Below are 25,246 nucleotides of genomic sequence, written 5' to 3' on the forward strand. Positions count from 1 at the left end.
TTTGTCAGGGTTACCATGTTGATTTTTTGGGTTTTTTTTAACACACTCATTCCATACTGAATTTTTATCAGTATTGATAACTCAATACTCTAAAATTACTATAGGAAAAGAAGAAATTATTTAATTTTTTCCTTTTTTGAATATTCCACCAAAGAGAAGAAGAGTTTTCAATTATACATTAATGGTTTATTAATTCGTATAATAATTAATACCATAATATATGTCCTATTTATGATACAATTAAGGTTATGCCCTTATGGGTCTAACATATCCAGTTCTTAAACCAACAAAGTCGAACCAAGCCCGCAATATATTGCTTATCGGTCTCAGTTCTTGTGCTTTTGTTCCTATATAGAATATATAGAGAAAATACAATATATAATATAAAAAATAAATTAACTTTAATCAATAAGTCAATTTTCTGAGTTTTTTTTTTAATTCAATTGCAGCGTTTTCCAATGATCCACGTCTCTAGGATGATGCAGTTGTTTCCGAGTTCCAAATATTTATTCCAAAATATACTATGCATAAACGTCGTATATTGTCAGCTCCCCCTCCCCCCCTTAAAAAAAATATATATATCTATTTATAAAATGTCCATATTGGAGCATTGTAGAGAGCACCGAACATAAAGTATTTATAACCCAGTGAACTTATAGCTGTTGGTCATTTCAAAATTGAATTATTCAATGCTCCATTCCATTTATGTAGCTATATCGTAATATTGTTTCAAAAAATATATATATCTTAACTTAAATTAAACATTTTGGTGTATCCATATATCAATGCAATATTGTAATAGATGAATAGACACATGTTTTACTCAAAATTTGACTAATTGACGAATATACAAAATGTTTGGACATTGTTTACATCTCTTAATTTATCATAAGTGAATACATATATATACATACCTATATATAAATATTCTAAGCGAAGAATCAGGTAAAATATTCTCAAAGTTTCTAACCCATTATCTAATCTATAGTTTTAATGGAAATAAATAAAAATACCAGTTTCCATTATATGTATACGTAGTTATAATGCTATTAATTTTGTAAATTTTTTGGGAACACTTGTTCTCAACAAGTTTTGTTTGTCATATGTTTTTTTTTATTAGATGGATTTTAAAAACTTTTTATTATTGATATTATATTTATCTAACAATTTTAATTTAACCATTGTCTTTGATTGTACTAATAATGCACTGAACATATGCATCTTTTTTATGCTTCAAACCTCATGGGGGTCTTAGGACCGTCTGTACATTCAAATATTGTAAAATGTTATGTAATACCCTAGGCTTTTACGATAAAACTTGGTATTTTACAAAAAATAATAAGCTTATAGCGCCTGGGTCAGGACAAATTTGTAATCTATTCTGTGTGAGACAATACAGGGTGTCCACGATAAATTGGAATTCTCTTAAAATTCAACCTGCTTGATAAAAATGGAATTTGGAGTGTATTTGTTAATATGAAAAAGTTAGACATGATATTAAACAATAAATTTATTCAATATGTCCTCCCTCAGCAGCCACCATCTTCTCCATCCTGCCCCTAAAGGATTTGCATGCCCTGATGACTTCCGCGGAATTGACAGCATTCCAATCCCTCGTAATGGACTCCGGGAACTTTGTGGTGAAGACCGCAGGGACCTTTTCTCTCTCCTTATCAAGCCACCTGTCATTCTAGACGTTGTAGCTTCTGTCAACAGTCCAGTTCTTCTCGTCGGAGAAGAAGATGATTCTTCCTCCATGGCTCTTCAGGTCATTGAGGAGACACTTATTGTTGGTGAGCCTGGTGGCCTTCATGGATGTCGTGAGGATGTGTTTGTTTGGCCATTCAATATGACCTGTACCCGAGGTCCTCATCCAAAGCCTTGGAGACCAGCTGCTTGCTCACTCCACGGTTCTTGGCCAACCTGGACAAGGAAGTCCCCGGCGAAGCCTTAATGGACTTCCGGAGGCTTTCAAGGATGCGGGGAGTGCAGATTCGGCCACTTCTCATGTTGTGGGCCTTGCGGCAGACCTTCCCCTCAACCTCCCAGGCATTGAAGACCCGATACACCGTGGTCTTGGGGTAGTTAAGAAGCTTGTAGATAGCAGAGGGCTTGTGTCCTGCGCGAGCCAATTCGAAATTCTCCTTGCTTGTTCCATGATGACTTGATGACTATTGTTTGTTGTCAAAACAATTGTGGTGGAAGTTATAGTGTATTGCTCATGCAAACTTTTATATTAGTATGATTTAACCCCGAATATCCACATTATAGATCTAAATGAAGTTTAAAGTAGTTCCAATTTATCGTGGACACCCTGTAGATTGACCTTTTTATTCCCACAAACGTCAATTTTCTATTTTTTATGAATAAATTCCACAAAATTTCGTATATATAAATGTAGACTCTAACAGTGTAGTGAAGAGTTTTTAATTTCCAGAAAATCTTATTACATAATTTTTGCAATATTTGCACAAATGAACGAGGTATCGAGTGTTCTTTTAAAAAAAAAAAAAAACATTATTCTCCACATCTTTGTTTTTTGCAAAAACGAAAAAAATATTTATATGTTTTTGTTCTTCTTTACAATTGAAATAAATTTTACTTATTTTTTTTTTTTGCAAAATTAGTACCAAATGTATTTTGCAATTTTATTCGCAATTTTGAATTGACAAAATTATAAGATCTCATCTAAACAAATTTTTTTATGCATATATGTTGGAATATTATTTGAAGTTTATAACACAACTTTTTTTAAATTCATAATATTACTTATATAATAATGCTCGAATTAAATACAGGTACATGATTAACATTACTTATAGTTCCTCTATCCTAAGTGAATCTGAATTGTGATTGAGCTTAATTTATTTTAATTATTTTTATGATGTTCGACATTTACTAGATCGGAAATTATCTCATAACATACATTATTACATAAGTATTAACTCAAATTAATGTAAAAGTCATATTCCTATTCTGGAGAGAGATTAGAACTCAAACGAATTTCGAGTAGAGTGAAAGAAGTATCATTCATCCAATGTTTATATAAGGCTAAACTCAAGTATTATGTTTTTATGCAACTAATACACCCTTACTTACTTGGGCTCAAGTACCAAAATGTAACTCTTTCATATATATAAATATAGAACGATTATATAACTTATCCTCATCAATAATGAAAATAATTTACTTTTTTGACTCTTGTACAATTTTCAAAACAATTTTTATTATTAGTTTTTGAAATCCCCAAAAACTTAAGTAAAATCATGGCAAAGAATGACAAATAAAGTATACAGGATTACTATTTCAGAAGCACTCCTCAAAACTAAAAACTATTTATGCATATTCTATGGCACGTTACTTCAAAGAAGAAAATAAACTATTTATGAAGCACCCTCAATTGCTATGACTGCTCCTTCCTTAACTTATTCATTAATTATGGGCCATTGTGATTGGAAGTTTATAAAAAGGAAAGTAAACTCTGTTAAATGAGCGATTCATTGTATAGGAGAAGACGACCTGACACTGCTGGAGTAGCAGTGTGTACCAGCATATACATACGCATATATATGTATATAAAATATCTTATTAGTACTTACTCCCACTGTTCTAAGGCGTGCGAGCCGTTCTAGGTATGCTGGATACAGTATGCAGGACCTGCACACAAGTAAGGTGAAAAAAAAAATCTTCACTCAATCAACTAAACATTTACACGAGAATTAAGCCTCTTGCTATTAAGTCTGGACTCATTGTGCTCATTATATGTACCTATGATAGTGTGATTTGATTAGATAAAATTGCGTCACCCCTTCCTCAAAAGCTGTGTTCTTAAAAAGATTCAATTGATTAATCACAACATCAACGAGTTAAAAATGCCTAAAGTTTCATTATTCGACCTTCTTTTCAAAATTTTTTTGGTGGTAAGTAATCATGTCTTTCATTTGCTGCATTTATTGAGCAGGAATTATTGATTCAAAGCTATATATGTGTATCTACCTATGGTGGGGCCAATTGCTATTACATAACATGTTGATAACCATTTTTGCTTACATTTTGCTTTATAGGAATTGTACGTAAAACGATGTATTGTATCAATATGTATGTTGTACTTTCTTCCTCTCTGGAGTGTAGGTAGATGCTTATCATAAGGTTACGTGCATTATTTGGTCGTAATATAACTCAGATTAAAATAATAATAGAGTCTCTATAGAATAATATGTTGTATTCAAATATAGAGCTTCATAGAGCGAATGTTTACGATAAATAGAATTAATAATTAACTTTATTGGTATTTACGCATTCACGATCCATGGATCCCAAAATCGTATTAAATCTTTATAAACCTTTGGCCTAACTATATATCCATATATTAATTCAGAAGTGTACTGTAATTTCATATTGCTTGTGTGTTCCTTTAGAACAGTGCTTCTCAAACTGTGCGCAATAGTGTATCTCCAAAATAGATAAGTATGGATTGCTTCAGGGGCTGATACCGCATGAGTTCAAGTCAACTGTTGTTGCCGTACCTTTGATGTACCTATACATATAGAAACTTTTTTTAAAAGAATATATATGGCATATAGACCATAGTAGTAGTATTTATATAGTAGTTAACAGCTGAAAAACGAGTCGCTCTAACCTCATTTTTATTCAATAGGTTGTACATCCAGTTATTATATAGGTCAATGGTCCCCACGACACATTTTTTATGTCACAATTAAAAGTTGCTTGATTAAGATAATACTAAAATGTGTCACCGATTTTATAAAATAGCATTTATAAATTGTTTCCGGACAATCGTCCTGGTGTACAATAAAATTTATAATTCCGTTATATAACCAAATCACATCTTTTTCATTTCTTTATCTCACTAGGATACACTTTTTTTTAACTCTTAGGCCCCCTTTTTTTTTTTTTTTTTTTTTTTTTTGATTATGTTCGCATTCATACTCTACTTCAGTTATGATGGATGAAATGCATTAAAAAAAGCCCGACTTATTTGTGTAAAGTTATTTATCTTTACACATACAACTTTTGAATTTATCATTTCTAAGTATATATTGCCTTGAATACGTCATTTTTTTAGCCCTTTTACACGATAAATGTAACTTGCATAAGTTTTGAAATGATAAAATATTACTGTTAGAATAAACTAATGATGTATCGATACGCTAATTTGTGTTACGGTATTTTACAATATGAATAAAGATGTATTTCTATGTACTACATTCTAATAATAAGAGCTCGCAATGCTTCAATTTGGAATCCATCATAGTCTCTTTATTACTTCGTTGATTGAATTATGCATATTAGAACATCTAACTAAATTGTTAAATATCATTTCATTAAGTCAAAATCCACCCATGTCATTGGAAACAATATTTAAAATTGAAGGACCGATTTTTTTTCTTTAGGATTAATCTTCTGGTTTTTTCTTAGATCTGAAAATGTATACGATGCGATTCTCTGTACAAGTTGCAATTTGTATCAGAAAATTGACCAAATTTCAATTTCTTCGTCTAAAGATCCACTATTTAATTAAAATATTAGTCATTCTAATTACCAACTTTTAATTGTTACTATCATTTCATTTTGATCTCTTAAATTTTATGGTTATTATATATTTAAGAGGGATATAGTTTATGAACTTTATAATGTGCCACAGAATACATATATTTTAGTAATTTCTATTAAAATAGTCAAAAATTACGCTGTATATATATTGATCATTCGATATTCGATCGAATATTCATCAATTACATCATCTTCATAACAAATATAGTAAATACTTTGTTTAAAATTATTCATCTCATTTTTTAGTCAGAAGTTGTACAATTTGGTTATACAAGTTATAACTTCTAAACTCAGTGATCAAAACTTGTATACAACGTATATGAATATATGTTGTATAATGAATATACCTTTATTTTTTGCTACAATTACTAATTCAAATAAGAAAACTCGAATAGATGTTTATGAAAATATTTATGCGTAATTCCTTAATGTGACTTCTGTATTTATTTGTGCTTTTGGAGATTGAAAGGAGCGACATCTATCAAGATAATATGCATTTATCTCCAAATACGAAGAAAAAAAAAGAGAAATTCGCTATAGAAATGTATTTGAAGATAATTAGAGAAATCATGGTATAACATTAGCAAACAAAATATATACCTAATAAAATTTCTCTAAGTTAGAAATACTCGATGTCTTTTCAACCATCCAATATTATCCTTATTGTAGTTTTAATTGTCTTAAAAACTCGATTCTTTCATATAGGAGCATGATTAACCCGGATAGACTTTGAAAATTGTCCTTTTTACCTGTTTTTACAAGGATTCATAGGCACATACTATACAATTACATATATTCAGAGCATTAGTCCACTCAAGAAATCCTGAGCTCGCCCCTGCTCAGTTAATAATTTTGCCATCGTGCTCTCGCTCCCCCTCAATTAAAAATGAACGGCGCTTATTCTTTTGTTCGTTTATGAGTATTTAAATTTGACTACTCTTTATGATTGCAATTAAATTCCTGAAATTTATATATATTATATATTAAAAAAATGAAAAGAAATAAGTTACAAGAATAAATATAACTTATAGATCTAAAATTATAATTAACATAGAAAATTCCATAAAATGATTAATTCCAATGTTTTAATTATTAAATATTTGATTAATTGACAAAAGGGATTTTTTATCAAAGTTTCATCTTTTAAACTGACATATATCCTTAAATAATTAAACCTTTAGAAAATAATCTCTCAACGTTTGCTGAAGACAGCAGTTTAAAATCAAAAGATTAAATTTATGCTTGATTAAATCTAACGGCAATTCTGCCAAATATTCAAATTACTTTAAATAGCAATTATTAAATTGATATAATTCACATTATCACATACACAAATCAAATAATATTAAGTGCTAATGGGTAGTGTTTCCCAACAAACAATGATCGTGATCCCTCTCTTGCTCCATAATTTTGAGCGGCGCTCAATTGAGCGCTGTTCACTAATGCTTCAATCATAATAGTTGAAATCATTTTTAAATTTTTAAAATTATCTCTATCTTCTTTAATTCATTATTATTCTCTAGAGCAAGGAGCACGCTCATTGTTTGTTTGGGAAGCACTACCCATTAGCACTTAATATTATCTGATTTGTGTATATGGTAATGTGAATTATATCAATTTAATAATTGTTATTAAAAGTGATTGGAATATTTGGCAGAATTGCCGTTAGATTTAATTATGAATGCCTTGGGATTTGAACTTCCTTTTTCAAAGTCACCCGTCATTATGATGATATCCATTGATCCATTTGTGTCATTTTGCAAATTATGGATTATATTCTACGAGTATTTCTTAATATACTCTTGAATAAGGAATTCCGTAATAGATTTATTTTCTTCATGCTCTTGTTGTGGTTCATCTTTTTCTTTATGTTTGCATAATAATTATACATGTCCAGATTCAAACCACAGGGATAAAGTATAATATTACATTAGAAAGTAATATATTGGATGTAAACTGCCTTATTAGTAATTTGTTCACGACGAAAGTAGCTGTTTTGTTTTCCTACCATTGATTATCCGATACACTTACATAATATAAATATATATATTCAAAAAAATGCCGATAAGAATAATTCGATTCTATGTGTTTTAAATTACATTTTAAAATAAAAGATGGCTGATCAATGTTTACCCTAATTGAATTTCATCAATGTATTCTACATTATATTAGATAACGTTAAGGTATTTCACGTTTATAACCACAAATATCCAACTTTCTTTTTTTTTCTTCTTCTTCTACTAAAACAACTATTAATCCGCAAAGAATACTCTTGGAGATTTTTTTTATGTGAGTCCCTTCTATTATCACTTTTATTTCATATTTGTTACTCAAGTAATGCAAAAATAGTAACTGTACAGATGTTGAAGTAGTTGTGAAACTTAATCAATTGTTTTGGTACTTGCTTTATTTGCAAGCTTATTATTATATAAGTATTATATTTTTTTAGAGGTCATATTTATCCTGGGTGATGAAATATCTTATATTTAAAGATTAAAAGCATATTTGAGATTTGTGTTGATTGTAATCCAAATAGTTCTCTTAGATAATGAAACTTCGAGTGTATACAATTAAAATAAGACATTCTTCCATATGTACAATGTACGGGCATTGAAAGAATAATTCAGTGGATAAAAAATATCCCCCAAAAATAGTCTCATTAATATAAGAGAAAATTGTGCAAATATGAGAACGTTACTAATATTTCTTATGACTTAAAATCTACCCTTTTATAAGAGAACCATGGATAAAGCTCTGTTTTGTTGTTGACTTTTAACTATTCAGCATATTCATTACACTATACCAGATTACATTATATTAATCGAAAAAATCCTATTATTAGATAGATTGATATAGTTATGATAAGTAGAAATGGGATTTGTGTAAGAGCACAAGGAGAAGGCGGGAGTGAGACATATGTTGTGCCTGAATTAAGACTTTTTTTTTCTCGGCCTTTATTAAGATACATTCTTTATGTAATTAAAAATTATTCAAAAGTATTTAAAACAAAAACAAGGAAATCACATCAAATTCATCATAATAAAACATATCAGGTAGAAAGTTAAAAAGGATATAAAATTAAAATTTCAAATTAAATGCAATTTAAAGTATTCGACTACAAAGTTAAAATAGGAATTATTCCATATAAATCATTGTTTTATTTTAGCTTATATAAAATATACTGTGCCTTGGTCATCATTGTGTCAATTTTAGCATTTTTACTGGTTTTCAGAAAGTCAATCTTTCCAACTTTCTTACCATGTGGCTCTTCAATGAGTTGTATAATACCCATGTAGGTCAAATGTAGTTGAATGATGTGATCTATCGTTTCAGGCATTTCTTCGTAGAAAAAGCATCAATTTCTTTCATCTTAGAAAAACTTGTCAGCTACTTCAAGTGTGACTGTTAGTAAACTATATTTAAACCATTTTTCAGGGAAGCTAGGAATTAAAATCTTATAGCATTTATACAATCTGCTGGGCTTCGTTGGGATATGTTCCGTCTTTTTAAATAATTTTGGAAGGGCAGAAGAGAAGGAGTTTTGGAACAGTTCCTTAGGAAGACCTTTGAAATTGATGAAATTCTCTACCTAAAAGGCACAATTGGTCTTGGGAAATTCACTTAAGAGCCAAAGATCGAAGATAAGTGTTTAGAGACAATTTTATTGATCATGGACTTAGACGATATTACATCCCCTGGGATATTGGAGCATACGGCTGTTATGTTCATTTTATGTAAACTTTCCCTCATCGGCATCTCATAATTTCTCCAGAATGCTTCTAGATCCATCACAAAAACTTTTTATTTGAGCTGAAAATCTTGACAATGTTGATAATATTATTATATATACTGTGGGTTATCTACAAAATCCCTACTTTCCCGTATCAAAATATGATTGAGATATTTTCCCCAGAAATGTTCCTTTTACCATAGTTTACGAATCCAGATACTATTGAGACACTTCCAAAAATCGAACAAATTGAGAATGCCTAAGCCTCCATAATCTAAATGATTATAGATACTATTTTTGGAGATTTTTTTTTCTTGTGGAATTCGAAAAATGTGCGTTCCATATTTGATATTTTCAAGAATGTTAACATTTCAAAAGGATACGAAGTAGATGCAATGCACTTGGTATTATATATATTCTAGGCCCTGATTTTATCCCACATGTTCAATCTTAGAGAAGAAAAAAAGCTTATTTTTTTTCTTCATTCTTATATAAATATCCTGTAGATTCATTTCCACGCTGCTGGCTCCAATCTAAGAGCCCAAAATTCTGACTTTCAAACAATTTCGAAGTCTGACCACTGCTTTTCAATTAAACTGTAATAGGGACTTATTAACTCTGGTATTTTTTTTTTGAATTTATTGCTAGTCCTGTTTTTGTGCAAAATAAACTTAACACATCCAAGGTCTTCTTAATCGATTTCAGAGTTTGAAAATGCTGTTCCGGAATAGACCATTGTTAAATCGTTGGTGTAGCACAAGCTCTTCAGTTGGACCTGATTCAAGTTGGCACCTTTGATTAGAAACTCATTATGCAAATTATACAGTAGCTCATTAATACATATAATAAAAAGCAATGATGACACAGGATCACCTTGACGAACTCCCCTCTTAGTTTCAAAATGTTTGAGGCTATTTTTGTACTGAATTAATGATCGTGATTATGATAAGATAACACCAACCATGCGAATAATATAATCACCAAATCCTTTTCTGTAGAGGTTGCGTATTATATGTATGTTGATGCAATACAATATCAAAAGCCTTAGTTAAATCGATGGTCATAACTGAGGTATTGACGTCCGATTCTAAGAGAGTCTGCAGTGTAAAAGGAACGTAATGAATAAATGTTTTTCTCTAAAAAACCATATTGTGAAGAATGTATGATTGTATTTTACACTGTTTTAATGCGATTTGCAAGGATATATGAATAAATGTTATTAATGGAATTTTGCATCATAAGAGGACGTAAATTCTTAAGATAACTTGGATCTTTCCCCTTTTTGGGAATTCAAAACAATTTTGCTTTCGGAAGCGAATTTGGAAAAAAATCCTTGAGCCATTACATTTTCCTAAAACAATTAAAAATACACTTATTGTATCGATAATTGAAGAAGGACCTATTCAAGAAATTGCTTCACTTGGTGGCCCATCATTCGTTGAAACAACTGTAGGGCAACGGGATTATTGGAACATTCCTTAACTTTAATCACGTCCTTTGCAAAAAAATTGACTTAATGCAAAAGCATAGATCTGTATTCCAAAATTTGTCGACGTTTTCCACTACAATGCATGTGAGAGTGCCCAAACTGGAAACATTTTTGCCATTGTTGGCGAACACCGATAAACCTTAAGTTAACTAGACCTTCGTCAACGTGTATTATTTGAGGGATGTTTGAAGGGTCTCCTGTCACTTCATATTTGAAATTTGATGTTCTCCTAACCGATTTGTAGTTTTTAAATTTCCTTTCAGAATCAGGAGCTTCAGGGTTAGGCTCAAGATAAGAATCTACGACCTTACAAAACATTGAAATCCATTCTCCCAATTTACTTTTATCGACTCTTTTGAAGGTGTTGACTCTGGTAATGGTAATTTTTATTTTATTTTTCCATCTCAACGTACTCAATACCCCTTATTTGCATAGAAACATATTTCATTTTACCAATGGCTATGTTAACAGTGTATAATTTATTCAATATGTAGCCGAGAGCGCACATCTGTAGATTCATGTGTATAGAAAGACGCATAACCAAAGCCATATCGAGCTTGAGCCCCAGCAATTTCATTTTCTGTGAAACCAAAAAACAGAGCAGCATTATAAACCATGACTTGTTTCATATAAACATTATTATTGCATATAAGATTTATATGTGATTTTGTTAATGTAACAACACACTTTTACCATTTGAACGTTGTGTTCAAGTCTATCCTTTGGACAGTTTCTTTAATGTTTTTTCCCCTTTTGGATAGACCTTTGGCATAAGACATTTTTTCTTTGCTTAGATTTTTGAAAGCATCCTCAGGAGGACGATCAGTTGGTTTGTCTCCCATAATGTTTTCAAAAGATTTTCTCTAAAAGGAGATCGAATTAATTGAGGGAGTATCTCTAATGAATTAATTATCTCTTCACACACTTGCGCAGAGAGACAATAATAAAAAGGAAGTTCCTCAGAAAAAAAGAAAGAAAAAAGAGAGTAGTTAGCGTAAGAGTTCTTGTAAGGTTAAAGATGAAGGGGGAAAACTCCCCGACCCCTGATACTGATTTTTAAACAAGAGCCTTTTCCATTTAAAATAACATTAGTAGAGGGAAAATATTGTAATTATACTTAATTCATATATAATTACTTCATCATGAATTTTTAAGTCAATTTAAATCTAAGATAGGCGAGAATTATTTTAGAGGGAGATGTTAATACCCCCCACGACTTATTAAATAAAGAAGAAAAGAAAAGAATGAGCGCATAAACCGTTTTTCTTTTTATAATCGATATACTTATTTTTTTCTTTTAACATATCCCTTCTTTAATAATAAGGTAGATCTTGTTTTGACTCTCAAATTGCAATGAAGTCAAACTAAATATTCTACACCACCACTCATTAGAAATTTGTTTTTAAACATAATGATTTATGTGAATTTAAACGTAGCAGATCCATCAATATGTAGCCCCTGACCTTTAATTCAAAATATCTGCTGAAGTTAGTTTATTATCCATACCATTTGATTGAAACAATTATGGATATTAAATACATCCACCCATTTAATCATTATATTTGTTTTTAATATAAGAAGTATTACGCATGATTTTAAAAACTATTTAAATGTGATGACCATGGCATGGAGTTATGAGGTCCACATAATACTATTTAATGCAACAATTGCAATCATATGTATTTATGTAATTCAAATCTCTCTAACTTTTTTATTACTATAATGCCTCACTAATTATGTAAATATGTTTATTATAATATTATATTAATGATGTAAGTTGATATGTAGTGTAGGTTGCTTATGTTTGCTTGAAATGCAAATTCATTCCATAAAATATTCCTAAAAAAAGATATAGGGTGTTAAAATTTTACTCTAAAGTATGATCTCATTAAAAAAAATTAAAGTTTCTTTTATGTATAAAAGTTGGAACTTTGATGTAGAGTCAATACATTTAAACTATAATTTAGCTTATACAATTGAACAGAATATCAAATTTTATGCTTTAAATAGCAAAGTGAGATATCGTTTATAAAGTCAATTTGTTTTAAGTAAAATAAAGATTTACATGTTTGTAAATAAGTAAAAATTGCGAGTATCCCTGTGTAAATGTCTCAAAAATCATATTAGTTGGTAACTTACAAAATATATGTACAATCATATATGTTTGATTTCATTTTGGAAAAATTAAATTAAGTTTGCTCATCAAATTTCTCTGGATGTGTTATTTTATTTGGATCATATTTCATTTCACCTTCTATACGTCTCGAAATTCCTCGCATACATAATGTAAATGTGGTATTTCCGCTTTACAATAAACGAATTTATTTTAAAAAAATAGGTAAAGTTTAATTATTTTTAAAAAATAGGTAAAGTTTAATTATTTTTAAAAAAATGGCTATAAATATAGTCTGTATGACAGATAATTAGGGGAGGGTATGGTGTGGAAATTAATAAATGTATCTTTTTTGATTTTGGAAATTGATTGACTAATGAAGAAATAAAAACTTATGTGATGAAATAGTTCATATTACTCACAAAATCATGCTCATTAGGCATAAATCAGTTTTAAATTTACATTTATAGCGTAATGGGTTTAACAGTACATAAACATGTATATTTAAAACATATGTATGCACATAACTAATGTGGATCACTTTCTATTTAGTTCTTTGATGCATTTCTTAACTAATCAATTCGTATATGAATAGATAACTAGTAGTGTTGGAATTTGATCTGAAAATCCTAGACCGTTACAACTTTTGTAGGATCGAACTAATTCGCTTCATTAAAGAAGTTCCTTCTCGACCGATTTTTGATCACAATGACGTCATGCGTGTTTCCGAATTTTGAACTTTGATCCAAAGACATGGTATAAAGTTTAAAGTATATCATATTTGTATAACACGTATAATTGGGTAAGGTTGAAACTGGTCCATAGATTGAGATTGAAAAATGAAGGGAGACCAAAAAAGTTAATTAACGACCTGAAAATACTTGAAACTTCAAGCAACAGTCTAATATTGCGGTCTTGACCAAAATATTTCCCATATCGATCTATAAAAAAATTTTAAAGAACAAAAAACCGAGAAAAAAAATCATTCTTGAACAGTGTTTAAGCATTACAACCGCTGGGTATAGGCATTTACATATATACAAATATTTTTATTATATGAATAGGAATATATAATTATGCAGTAATCATTTAGTACTACTTTGCAAAAAGTAATAAGTATTATAATTATTTGCACAATTATTATCATTGCTGCCTCTTCTTTTTTAAGTTATATTCTAATTCCATTTTGATGAATAATTTACAACATATCGGTTCTCTTCCTCAAACACCAACTTTTATATAATTAACAAGTAACTTCCTAATTATATATAATTGAAATGATAATAATTATATATTTATTTAAAAAATATATAATTATGCATATAATTGGAACATGTCATCTTTGTATAGTTAATCATACTAAATTTTTACTCATTTTTATATATAAGTTATAATTATGTAATTATTTGTTTAATTGAAATTGCTAGGTTGAGTTATTTATTTAATGCATATTCACTTTTTTTTTTTTTGAATGACAGTCATCATTGATCCAAGAATTTTGAAAAAATAGATCTATATCTTCATATATTTTTACCTTTGTTTGGTTTCGGTATATAAATCCTAGATCGGTTTAAAGTTATTATAATTTTTGATGGACTTGACTAATTTGTCTCGATTGGTCCCAAAGAAAAATTAGGTTTAGATCAGGCTCATTTAAACTTCTGGCTAAACCAATTTTATACGTAAATATTAATTTTTCATGACGTTCAGTGTATTTCCAAATTGTAAATATTGGTACAATGATGTTATATGTAGTTTAAAATGTTTGATATTGTGTACAACTTGATCGTATGACTGATTGGAGATAAAATTTTAGAATTAGTCAGTGTAGTAGAGATTAATTAGATAAGAATCAATATTCTTTCTGGCCTCATTATTTCCTTTAACTATACTTACACACCATGAGAACAGGACACCTACCTCCTGGATGACTACTCCTGTACTTTTACACCCGAAAAAGCACGGCAAGGGGGGGTCTTTTTAATCCTTAACATTTCAGTGCCCAAGCCATATATAACCCCAAGCCCCCTAACCCTTCACTTATTCTTTACCACTCATATATATATATATATATATAAGAGAAAATATGTTAGCTTTACCTTCAGCAGATATATGACTCGGGTAGTGAAGTCCTAATTAGTAAAAGGACAAGAGGTAAGAATCCTAGAAACACACACCATGGATTACGCTAACTAATACCCTCTTCTGTAATCTATGTTTAGAGGAATATAAAATATCTCCTAGAAAACAGAAGAGGTGTTTTTCTTGTTTGCAATATGAACAAGCTTTTTTATTTTCTAAACTTGTTATCATTATTATTTCATTCTTGAGAAGTTAAAATCTTAGTATAAAGTAAAAACTATTGTGTTTGGTTAAGAAAGACAATGAGGGTTTTCTCGGGAGTTATAAGTGTAAATCCTAGTAGGACTCGGAGTAGAATTGAGAATCGACATCGGAGTAATTACTGCCTATATGGCTTTCCTATATACGGAGTGAGGTTTATGTTTATTTCCTTTTGTTCACGGCTGATTGTACCTGATCTAACAAAACGTTATGCTAGCTATACTGCTCTCCTCCCAAACATTCTTCAAATTGTCAGTGAGGTAGAAAAAATTGGCCCACAATTTAAAAACGATGAATTTTTTATCCTTTGTCTCTCCGAAATATTTATTTCGAAATTATTCAAGAAAGAATCCGTAAAACCCAATAAATATAAAATCGGTCTCAAATCTACTATGAAAACTAATTCCCACACTTTTCTTCAGTTTATTACTAGATGGTTGCAAAAATGAAAAGATACTGTGGTTACATTTCCTCATTCTGTATACCAAGAACATTTATAGATCTATTATATTATTACCATGAAGATGAGATTTAAAAAAAAAAAACTGTTTTATGAATAATAGTCTAATTATCATCATGCATACTTTACCTTATAATTAAGAATGATTTTCCTTTACCTGTTACCAAATTAATATTTATATTAAGTTCCTTCTATTCCATTCCTTCCTCTTTCTTATTGCTCCTTTTTCCTCTCTGATTAGAATTAAAGGATATTTTGTCGTCCCTGAAACTTAAGTCTTACGTGTGATATATGAGGTAAGATATGTACATCACAATACTTTTAAAGTTAAGTTTAATCCCAGTGCTGCATACACATCATATACGTAAATAAATTCTTGGTAATTTAGGTACTAAAAAAAGTTGAATTAATATATTCCATATGTTAAGATAATTCAGCGAAGTGTTTATTATGAAGAAATAAACGATGCAAACTTAGTTATAAGAAGAAATCTGTTTGTTTTTGGATTAACGGTAACTATTGCCTCATTCTTAAGTATTTTTCAAGCATATCATTTTTGCTGTCTGATAATTACGATCAAACTTAAAAGGAAAAATCATAGTAGCTTACTCAATCAAAATGTTAGAGTATGCATTTTTATGTTATTTGAAAGTAGAATATCAAATAAAATGTCATAACATGACTTCATACATGAAATGCACTTATTCTAATGCGGTAGTGGATATATACCTATGACATTCTTTGTGGTTATTTATATTATACATACATATATTCCTTATATTGTATTTGAAATATAATATAAACAAGTTTTTTCCGTCTCTTTTCACATTTTGATTATCACCTAACTATATTATTAATACATTTTTTTTATAAAACATACATATATCTACCTTTTTTTTTGTTTGACAGTTTCCTATTTCATTTAATTAAAATCAGATAAAAATACTTTCTTAATGACATAACAAAAACATCTATAATACATACATAAATGTGATAAAAATAAATATTATGTTGTCAAGGCAACCAGATGTCTTGTGTAAAGATTAATATATGTATATTAGTTATGCAAAAGTTGATTTTTAGCACGTGGGTTAGATCGGGTTGTGTATTTTCAACCCGAAATTCAGACTAGTCATTACGTAATAGTTCAGTTTTTTTAACACTTAAAATGTCGAATTTCTTACAAAACAAGTTCAAAGTATCACAAGATGCTAGAAACTCAAGCAAAGTCATTCTTTTTGTAGCTTCTATACCGCACATTTTTTCAAACGTAGAAATGACAACTTTGAACTTCATGCGAGGACCTTTTTTTTTTTTTTTGGAAAAAAATATTGAACATAACGGTTGAGAGTGCCGGGGTTTCTGCTATTTCTGGAACAAGTTGTTAAAGATAGAAGGTATTATGTGTTTTTGTCAAATTTTCTATAGTAGTCAATGATATAACTCTCAACCGTTACGTTCTATAGTAGTCAAATTTGATAAAATGATGCAGGACCTGCTGGCTAAGAAAAAACCAATCCCTGAGATTCGAATTACATAAAAAACTTTCTTTTATTTCTTATCTTATTGATCTTTTTGGCTTTATTTTAGACATGCAAATGTTATTTCATTATTGTGATTATTTTGATGCTAGTAGAGGTTTCAAAATCCTTCCTATTATCAGTTGTAAATCTATGATTGGTCTTTATTACAAACTTTTCAAGCAATATGAAAGTAAGTATGCTTTAGAAAATTTAATTTCTCAGATATCATTTAAATATTTACTAAAATATACATCACAGATTATTCAAGGCATCATATTCGGTTCCGTTAGAAAAATAGTTTTATTGAACTCTATAAATATGTATCAGGTAATATATTCCAGATAAGTGACAACTTATAAGAGACATTCTTATTGTTAGTTCATGTTTTTTATAGTATAATTTAATATTAATACATAATATCCACTTATTGATTTATCCGCTAACTGATGATTTATTTTTATTAGAAATGTATTCCTAATATTAAGACTATGATGTATATCCCCTATATAAAGAAAATATATTGAACAATACCCATAAATAACTTAGACGCAATAGTAACAAACTTAACTATTCATTTTTTGATACTTGTTCTTTTTTCCATGCCTACAAGCATGTTGTGTGAAAATCTCTTTATATAGTTCCATCCCATACTGAGCAAACGAAATAAGGTGACTATAGATAAAGGTGAGGCAGCAAGGAAATTCTACGCCTGTGTTTTTTCCATTATCAAGAGAAGAAGGAAAATTTAATGACGTCACTATTGAGGCACATACCACTCTGTCCTATATAATTGAAAAGTAATTATTTTTAAATTCTGACTGAATTCATTGTAAAGCAACACAAATTAAGTAGATAAATATAATAATAATTATTTTATAGTACAAAATGGTACACTTAGGACCATGCCAAAAAGTATAAAAAGCAACAGTATTTAACTTATATAAAAGTAAATCATTTCCAATTTTCCATTTTGATTGTTATAAAACTTTACGATATCCTTGCTTGATGGTTTATAGAATAATAAAATCAATTTCAGAACTAACTGTTCAAAAAGACTGATATTAATTTGCATATTAATAATAATAAACTATCCGTATGTAAGCTTATATTAATATGCTTTATGTATATTATCTGATTTGCCATTTTATTACATAATATATGGGTGGTGAATAAAAGAATATCAATAAGTAAAAATTATAGCATACATATTTTTTTACATACATACATGAATAATAAATATTAATTTGTAAATTGACCAATCGGTCTAAGTTTACTCAGATTAGTACTTGTATTCTTCAGTCTGAGCTTTTTATTAAGGTTATTTACTCTAATTCTTGTTCTTGTTTTCACAAAGGATATGATGACTTCTTCAGGCCAGTTAGGATATAATTCAATTAGATGATTATGCAGCCTTTGGGGTTTTGTCAATTGCGTCTTCTTGATAACAATGAAAAACATTGAAATGTTTTTCATCCTCTTTTGAGTATCCTCGATTGAAATTCTTTAAGGGATCTAGAATTCTTCTTAGTTGGATTTTGGAGTGGCTCCTTTCTAGGGGGTCCTTATTAAATTTTGTTTAAACTTATTTGATTTTAGTAACTTGCACTTGGTTTTCTACTGACAGAATTCCCTTTTCTTCAAAGAAAGTATTTTTGCTATTTTTTTGCATTTACCCTCCCCAAACAATGATGCTTCCTCACACTGGACTCCTTTTTCGAATTTGTAAACGTGAATCTGAGTGCTTTGCGTCTTGGTCAAAGGCTCTCGTTAGGACTCAGTGACACCGCTACAAATTTCCACGAGCCCTTCATTATCAGTCTCTGTTTCTGAGACCATACTGGTTTCCTGGACCTTACTTACTTCCAATAGTTGTTTCACAAGCTCCTTCCTTTCGCAAGTTTCCTTGCAAATATCTGTGGAAGATTTGAGTTCATCTGAACTGGGAGAAGCAAAGGGAATATGTAGTAAAGATTTCATTTGTGTTAAACTACCACCTATTTTTGGTTATGAATGGAATCTAATAGAAGTTCTCGGTACTAAAGCCTCTAAGGGTACATATAGAAAATCTAGGAACTTTCCAATGAAAATTTATTGTTGTATCTAGAGGCTACCCTATTTTAGGGGCTGATTTTCTTCATTTCTACAAAATTAAATTGACCTATTCAACAAGAAAATATTTTTTAATGATCCATGTGTCATTTCAGAATTATCAGAAGCCAATTGGTTCAATCTCAATGCCCTGAACTTTTTGATGATAAAAAATTTGCTGAATCTTTCCCAGCTCATGGAGTTCAACATCACATCGAAACTAAGGGGCATCCCTGCTTTACAAAATCCTGCAAGCTGGATGGTGTTAAACCCAATTTTTTTTTAATTTTTGTTAAAAACGAAATTGATGGACTTTTAGAGAAGGGAATAATTCATCCACCTTCTTCAAATTTTTAATCAGCTATTCATGTAGTACCTATAGTCAAAGGGGGCTGGCAAATATGTGGTGATTATCGTCAATTAAATAATATGACGGATCTAGATCGATATTCTCATCCAAATTTAAGGGATTTCGTGACCAACCTAAGAGGGATACATTTTTGTAGTAAAATAGACTTGCATAGAGCTTACAATCAAATACCCATGAGTGAAAACTCCATCAGTAAAACAGTTATTATTACGCCATTTGGGTTGTATGAGTACTTAATGCCGTTTGGGCTTAAAAACTCTGCCCAGATATTCCAACAACTCATCGATTCTATTTTGAGGGGAATTAAAAATGTCTTCGTGTATATTGATGATATATTGATTGCTTCTCGGACAAGGGATGAACATTGGCAGTCAATGAATGCAGTTTTGTTGCAGAAAAAAAATTCTGGCTTGGTACTTTCTCTTGAAAAATGCAAGTTTTTCAGGGATTCTGTTGAGTTCCTTGGACATTCTATTTTACCGGAGGGTTTTAAACCTCTTAAATCGAAAGTTTAAGCTATTGCAAGAATTTTATCTCCGAAATCGAAAGATGATTTACAGAGACTTTTAGGCATGCCTCAATTCTATTCACAATTCATCAAAAATTTGTCAAAATAGACAGTGATGTTATATCCAGTTTTAAAGAAAAAAATTAAATTAATATGGAATGATGAATGTAAATGACCTTTTCAAGCTATAAAACACAGTTTATCCTCAAGTACTCAACTTTCATTACGTGACAACTCGTTAACATTAGTCCTTACTACACATGCATCTGATACTGGAATGGGGGCCGTTCTGGAACAGAAAGTGAATAGGCACTGACAGCCACTAGTTTTTTGGTCTAAAGCCTTATCTGAAACGCAAGAGAAATAATCAACGTTTGATAGGGAATTACTTGCTATTAAGGAAAGCATTTAATATTTTCTGTGGGTATTAGATGGACAAAATTTTAGAGTGTTCACAGATCATAAATCTGTAGTGTCAGTGATAGACATCCGCAATCCCTCCTGGACTCCAAGACAATTCCGTACATTTGCATACTTAGCAGAGTTTAATTGCAGGATTGAGCATGTTTCAGGAAAATCAAACCACACAGCGGATATTCTTTCGATAAATGTCAACAACATCAAATTATGCCCCAATTTTCTTTCAAGATGTAATTGATATTCAAAGACTCCATGACCCTAAATTGTTAAATTTTAAAGCTAAACCTTCGGCTAAAGGCTTCGGAAACGAAGACTTCTTTTGTGTCGTAGTGTCCTCTCTGGAACTTCGCCGACGAATTATTCATTCAAGCCACAAAGACTGAGATTCAAAGAGACTTCAAGAAGGGTATCACTTTTCTACGCTTGGCCTAAATTACGTTCTGATATTAAAAAAATTACTGAAGAAAACAACGTATGTCAACAAACGAAGCCTTTTAGAACATCCAAGCCCACTTCCTCTTTCAATCCACCATCAGCGAGACTTGCCTTCATCCACATTGATATATTTGGCCCGTTCACACTCGTCCAAGGACAGCGCTATGCCCTAACTATAATGGATTGGTATGCGAGGTGGCCGGAAGTGATCTTAATTCCAAATATCACCTCTTGTACAGTGGCTAGAGCTTTCTTGGGCGGTTGGATGTCAAGATTTGGAGTACATGACATCATTGGGTCAGACAGGGGGACGCAATTCACTAGTGCTATTTGGACGTGTGTTTGCAGGGCTCTGGAATCACAAATAGCACGAACACATCTTATCATCCTGAATCAAAAGGGCTTATTGAACGGTTCAAAGATCCCTAAAAACTGGGCTAGTTGTATGGATACTAGAAGAGAAAGAAAATTGGATGAATGTACTGTCTGTTGGTTTGTGGGAATGAGGAACTCAGTACCAATGGATCAAGGGTCCAAATATTCGCCATCCGGTTACATACTGATCGCTCCGGATCTTTGGCTGAAGGCTTTTTCGATTCGTTTCCTATTCCTAAGGCAGATGCCGATGTGGGGCGCTTCTTCGAGACGATTGAGAAGGTGGCTCACGTTTCCCCACGAGTAACCCAGAGAGAAACGTTTGATAATCGTCTGAGCATGGCTAACTACGTTTTTGTTAAAAATAAGCCAATCAGAGAATCTCTTTCTCCAACCTTCTTGGGTCCTTTTAAAATCCTGGAAAATACGATCGTTATTTTAAATTGTACTTGGGCACCAAAGTCGACAATGTCTCCAAAGATGCTTTTTCTATTTATTAATCATTATTTGTTCACTAAAACTTATCCATAAAAATCATCCTCAGAAAGTTTGTAAACATAATTATAATATTAATAGATATTGTTTGCTTGATTCTAAGCAAATAGTATCAGTATATTTTAAAATTCTAACTAAGAATTTTACGACAATAGAATTAATATTCAATTAATCCGAACAAAATTGTGGTTTATGAACAATGAATGTGTAATGACGATAACACTCCAACAAAATCACAATTTTTTTATGCACAAGAATAGCATATATTCCACTTAGTACAGTTTGACCCCTTGATTCAAAATATGGTCTTATTTTTTCTCTCATAACCTCGTGGCCTTCAGAAAAAGGCCATAGATTTTTTGTTATGTTTAAGGTTCAAAGCTGTTTTAAGCCCTCAGTGTTGAAGATAGGGATAAGTTATGTTAATATATTTTAAATCTGTATGTTAAAAAATTCTAAAACCATTTTCAAAATGTCTGCATCGTACTTTTAACTCAAGTTATCTTTGTTTAAAGTTGAAAATAGGTGTTTTTGGTTCAGACGTTTATAGCTTCAAGACAAATAGATTCAAAAAGCTTAAAAACATTTTATTTGATAGCTGAAAGTATTAACTTTAATTTTTTTTAAAACGAGCCTTCCCAAAAACGCTCTATATCGTTGTCAATTTAAGACAATATTTCAAGGAGAATACTCATTTTTGAATTGATCTCATAATAAAAGTCAATAAAGTGTATGCCCCAGCTAGAAGAGATAGAAACAAAGACAGAGAAGAAGAAAAGAGATAGAAACAAAGAGAGAGAAAAGGAAAAAGGGAAAAAAGCAAAAATATATTATAGAATTTGTTATTACATTAAGGCTCATGTCTCAAACTGTAAACATAAAGTTTAAGGTTTCATGGACACAAGAAGACTCATTGCATTTCTTCTTGACATGATAATCACAATAAATAGTATTCGTATTGATTTTGATATTGTTATGTTGATGATAGGTAGAGATGAGACTATAATGAACATCATCTGATCCAAAGTTAATTAATTATTTGAAAAGGAAAATTCCTGACCAGGTTATATATCGTATAGCATTTGTAATAGTAGGTCATAGCCATTAAAATAAATGATTGAAATAAGATAGAACGGCTTTCGTTTCAATCTTGATCATTGTAGCATTGACCTCTTGAGTCTAGATAATCTTCTCCATACGTTTTAAAAATTTTAACAAATATTTATCAGAATTTTTAATTTGCACGTTTACTGTTGTTTTTTTAAAGATTGACATTTAGAATATTAGCTGAGATTCTACCACATAATAAGCTATAAGCTATAATGTTTATTTATGTAATTTTTTACGCAATTGTTCTCGTTTATTTATATATATGTATGTTCTATATAATATATAAACCAAATAAAGAATGTTGAAAAAAAAAAATTAATAATACCTTAAATATAATATGTTTTTCATATGACACGAGTAGCTAATAACCTTTTTGATCATTCATTTTCCCTACAATACGTTACTCTATGAATAATTTTATGGAGGAATAAGCACCGTTTTATAAACTATATGTGTGCTTTCTTATATCAAGCTCTCATTTTTGTAAATTGAGTTAATGTAGTAAATAAATACATTAGATAGTTATTTTACATTATATTGATTGTTCTTCCTTCTTTCTTTCAGACTCTAGCTGTCAGCACCATTGGCCTATCCGCCGCAGGAATCAGTTATGCTCAGTTAGAATACTCACGGGACCTTTTCATTGCCATACTTGTTCTCACTATCATCGCCTTCCTTGCACTCATTTTTATCTGCTTCTTTGTGGAGCCTTCATCCCGGAAATATGATTTCAGTAAGGCTGAAAAGGGAAAACAGAACAAGGGCTTTGAAAACTCCGAAGATGGAGCCCCCAAAAATGATCCATCAAAATTAGACAATGTTAAATGGAACTCTAACTACGTTCCTTACTCGGAAGCCACCGAAGGTGAAACAAAGAAGAAAGAAGAAACTGATGGAGAACACAAATTGGATGCTAAACTTCATAATGACTCTGGTGAAGAAAAAAAGGACACTGCAGAGAAGGCTGGAGACTCTTGGAAGAAGAACTATGTTCCTTATAAAGAAGAGGTTGAAGTCTCTCCAGTCGAGCATACCAGGGTGCTTACTAAACCACGGGAGCTTCATGAGGATTCCAATAAAAAAGTTAATGCTTTGAATGGATATGAGAAAGAAGAGAAATAATGTGTCCCATCTCTCTTGTGCATAACAAAGTTTTTTTCCTTTGTAAATGCAACTATTTAAAAAGTATAAACGGAATTGTATTTTCCTTTTTTTTTAAATATATTCTTAATTTAGCTTCTTTTTTTTTAAATTCAAATTATGATCATTATAATATCAATGAATATCTGTGCCCCTTTTATAAGTATTTCCCTTATACATATACTATTATTAAAATAGATACAAAAGCCCTATATGAAATATGGCCAATTTTCAACTATTTATTGTTATTTCAGTACATACTTTTATAATTTAATTTTTCATCATGCCAAGGATATCTATGTAGAATTTTTGAAGTACTTATATGTTGATGTCATATATTGTTATTGTCTACCTTTCATAAATCATATTAACGAACACTCATACATGCATACTAAGAACACATACTCGTTGTTTTTTTAATTAAGAGAATATCTAAGACCGATATTGAAAATGTAAAAGATTAACAATTGTCTCACAATTTTATACTGGGTTATTGATTGAAAAATTACAAAAATAAAAGAAAAAAGAAAGTTTCTCTACTTGATTCTATTAAAATGTAATAATAAGTGCATTTAATTCCCAAAATTCCTACTCATAGTTGAGTCTAAAATCAAGATGCTTATATCTGTAATTCCTGAATTAAGGTTTATCAAATACTTTACGACCTTTTAGCTTAATATTCTAAGAAGAAATGTACAATACTTGATGGAAAAGGCAAAAACACAAGATCACATTCTTTGACTCAATGTTAAACCCCAAGGCCAAGTTGAATTTTTCAATCGTATGGTTATATTGCGTAATGAAACAATCACTCTGCCCCATTTTTTTCAAAAAGTGAAGGGATGTGATCGGCCTTTGTTTTAGTATTCAGACATAACCTTTAGAACAACTCTACAAAATTTGGTGAGGATTGGATGATATCTTATCTTCGCACATTTGGATTAAACATATTGGATTATTTTCATTTTATTCGATAACATAAATATTCCGTTTGGAAACTCCGTGCAAAGTCCAAGAGATGACACTACTCTGGGCATATTGAAGTTGTGTTTAGTTAGTAGCATCTCTTGGAT

At 30.4% G+C, this 25,246-nt stretch overlaps 1 protein-coding gene across 1 annotated transcript; it reads left to right on the forward strand.

The window, feature by feature from the left end:
* The first annotated feature begins 3,434 nt into the window (after positions 1-3,434).
* Positions 3,435-24,706, forward strand: LOC121117475 (uncharacterized). The gene is made up of 2 exons (XM_040711922.2): positions 3,435-3,920; positions 23,598-24,706. The coding sequence occupies exons 1-2, from the start codon at positions 3,873-3,875 to the stop codon at positions 24,153-24,155; spliced, it is 606 nt and encodes a 201-aa protein (XP_040567856.1). The 5' UTR covers positions 3,435-3,872; the 3' UTR covers positions 24,156-24,706.
* Positions 24,707-25,246: the final 540 nt, after the last annotated feature.

This window comes from Lepeophtheirus salmonis, chromosome 5, assembly GCF_016086655.4.
Source record: "Lepeophtheirus salmonis chromosome 5, UVic_Lsal_1.4, whole genome shotgun sequence".
NCBI classification, from domain to species: Eukaryota; Metazoa; Arthropoda; class Copepoda; order Siphonostomatoida; family Caligidae; genus Lepeophtheirus; species Lepeophtheirus salmonis.

Bases quoted from the DNA above. Each gene is read 5' to 3' on its own strand.
- LOC121117475 (XM_040711922.2), top strand. From the start codon at position 3,873: ATGCCTAAAGTTTCATTATTCGACCTTCTTTTCAAAATTTTTTTGGTG. The intron at 3,921-23,597 runs GTAAGTAATCAT...TCTTTCTTTCAG, and splicing joins TTTTCAAAATTTTTTTGGTG to ACTCTAGCTGTCAGCACCAT.